General features: G+C 30.2%; 1 protein-coding gene across 1 annotated transcript in view; it reads right to left on the bottom strand.

Moving 5' to 3' along the window:
* Positions 1-1,094, bottom strand: part of LOC107626407 — a 4,410-nt gene extending 3,316 nt beyond the window's left edge. The window contains exon 1 of the mRNA XM_016329282.2: positions 169-1,094. Coding sequence (XP_016184768.1) covers positions 169-981 — 813 coding nt within the window. The 5' untranslated portion in view covers positions 982-1,094. The remainder of the gene's footprint in view (positions 1-168) is intronic.

Below are 2,147 nucleotides of genomic sequence, written 5' to 3'. Positions count from 1 at the left end.
ACTTTTTAACTATTTTTTTTTTTTTTGTAAAAATTGAAATTTTTTATTAAAAAATAAATTAAATAACTAAAATATAAAATCATAACAAAATTTTAATTCATAAAATTGTTTGATAAAAGATTTTAAGAGTTAAATGATATTTTGGCAGAATGTATGAAAACGACGAACCTCTGTTCTGTGGCGATTTGGAGACGATGCCGGCGAGGAGAACTCCGGCGTACGGCGGCCGGAGGAGGAGGTGGCGGAAGGACTCCGTTGAAGAACAAAACGGAAAGGGCTTTCACAGAATAAGTCATTATCATCATCATCATGAACACTACTCGAAGAACACACCCCTTCTTCACTGCAGGAACACCTGAACCCCACACCACTAGCGTCCACCATAACATTCTCCTTCTTCTTGTTCTCTTCTTCTTCCTTTGTTGTTGTTCTTCTTCCCAAATCTAGCTCGAATTTCAAGATATCCTTCACCTTCTTCTTCCTCTTCACATTGTTATCATTACTCTGAATTTGCCTCTTGTTCCTTCTTCCCCTGTGCGTGAATCTCCTAAAGAAGGAACCGAAGAAGCCAAATCCATTGGTGTTTCTGGAATTGGAGTGCTTCTGAATCCGAAGCGCAGCTTCTAGAAGAATGGAAGCTGTTCTTGCAGGAACATGAAGGAACATTGCGTTGGGGGAAGAAGCACGTGCACTGCACGGACTCTTAGTACTACTCCGTTGCGAGATTCTGAATAGCGGGGATTTGGTGATATCAGGTGTGGTTGTTGGTGGTGCTGTGGAAGAGTAATTGAAGCAGAGAGCGTTCTTGCAGAGGTGATGAATTGGGAATAAAGTTGAGGTTTTTAGGGTTCCTGGTTTTTGCTTAGAAAAATGAATTGTGAGCTGGTTTTGCTTGTCTGAGATGTAATTGTTGAGGAGGAATGGCTCTTGATCTTCGCTTAGAAGCTCGTGTAAGAAGTGCTTGTTCTTCTTCTGAGCCATTGATGTTGAAATGGGAGAGAATGAAAGCTCTTATTTTGGGTACAAATAACAAGAGAGAGAACACAAGAGTTCCGTGATTCAAATCTAAGGTTGAGAAATAGAATAGAGATGACTAAATTAACGAGCCAACTAACTACTACTATATAATAACCTCCTTATTAAAAATTTTAAAAATATTTATAAATTTTATTTTATTGTAATTTATACTAAAACTTTTTAAATTGTATTAAATATATTTTTTATGGTTAATTTTTTTTAAAATTTAAAAATAATTCAATAATAATTTTATAAAAATAATTTTAAATATAAATAAATTAAACTTAATTATCATGCATCATTAGTGGGTTGCTTCTAATCTCACAGATATATTTTGTCCGCATGTATGACTGTGTGATTCAATAAAGTATGTATCTTAACATTTGATATACTTCCAATCTATTCATTGCTTTTGGTAATAACTTAGATGTTAGAGACAATAGTAGAGTAAAAATGTCATTTTTATATAACGGTGTAAATAGAATAATATATATTGAATTACACTTTGACTAGCTTAATTACCCCGTAAAAATTGTGAAAATTAATAAAAACTACGTACCATGGTAATTAATTAAGGATAGGCATGTGTCCTTGTCAGAGATTGTGACACAAAGTATGAGAAAGGCTTTGACTAATTATATAGTGTTGCTGGTTTTTATTTTTGTTACAGCTATACGTACAGTGTTAATTAACTTAATAAAAGATAACTGAATATTAGATATAAAAAAATTAATTATTAAATCAATTATTTATATAAAGAATAAACTATTATTTTAATTTTTAATATTTAAACTAAATTCAAATTTAGTTTTTAATATTTTAAACATTTTATTTTAGACATATCTTAAATTTGATATGAATATTATAAACATTAACAAAATTTTTAGTTAAGTCATATTTTTTTTTATATTCGCATATTATTAGAAAAATATACATAACCAAAACCATCTTGTAACACTTTTTTTTAATTTTTTTTTTTGTATAAACTTAGAACTTTATCAATCAATTATCACTGCTCCAAAATCTAAAAAAAATCATTTGTATTAGTGATGGTTAGATGGTCGATTTTATTTATGTATTGAAATCGAATGTTATTGTTTTTTTAATATGTTAATAATTCGTGTCAAATT

This window comes from Arachis ipaensis, chromosome B02, assembly GCF_000816755.2.
Source record: "Arachis ipaensis cultivar K30076 chromosome B02, Araip1.1, whole genome shotgun sequence".
NCBI classification, from domain to species: domain Eukaryota; kingdom Viridiplantae; phylum Streptophyta; class Magnoliopsida; order Fabales; family Fabaceae; genus Arachis; species Arachis ipaensis.
This window is presented reverse-complemented; position numbering and strand designations above follow the sequence as displayed.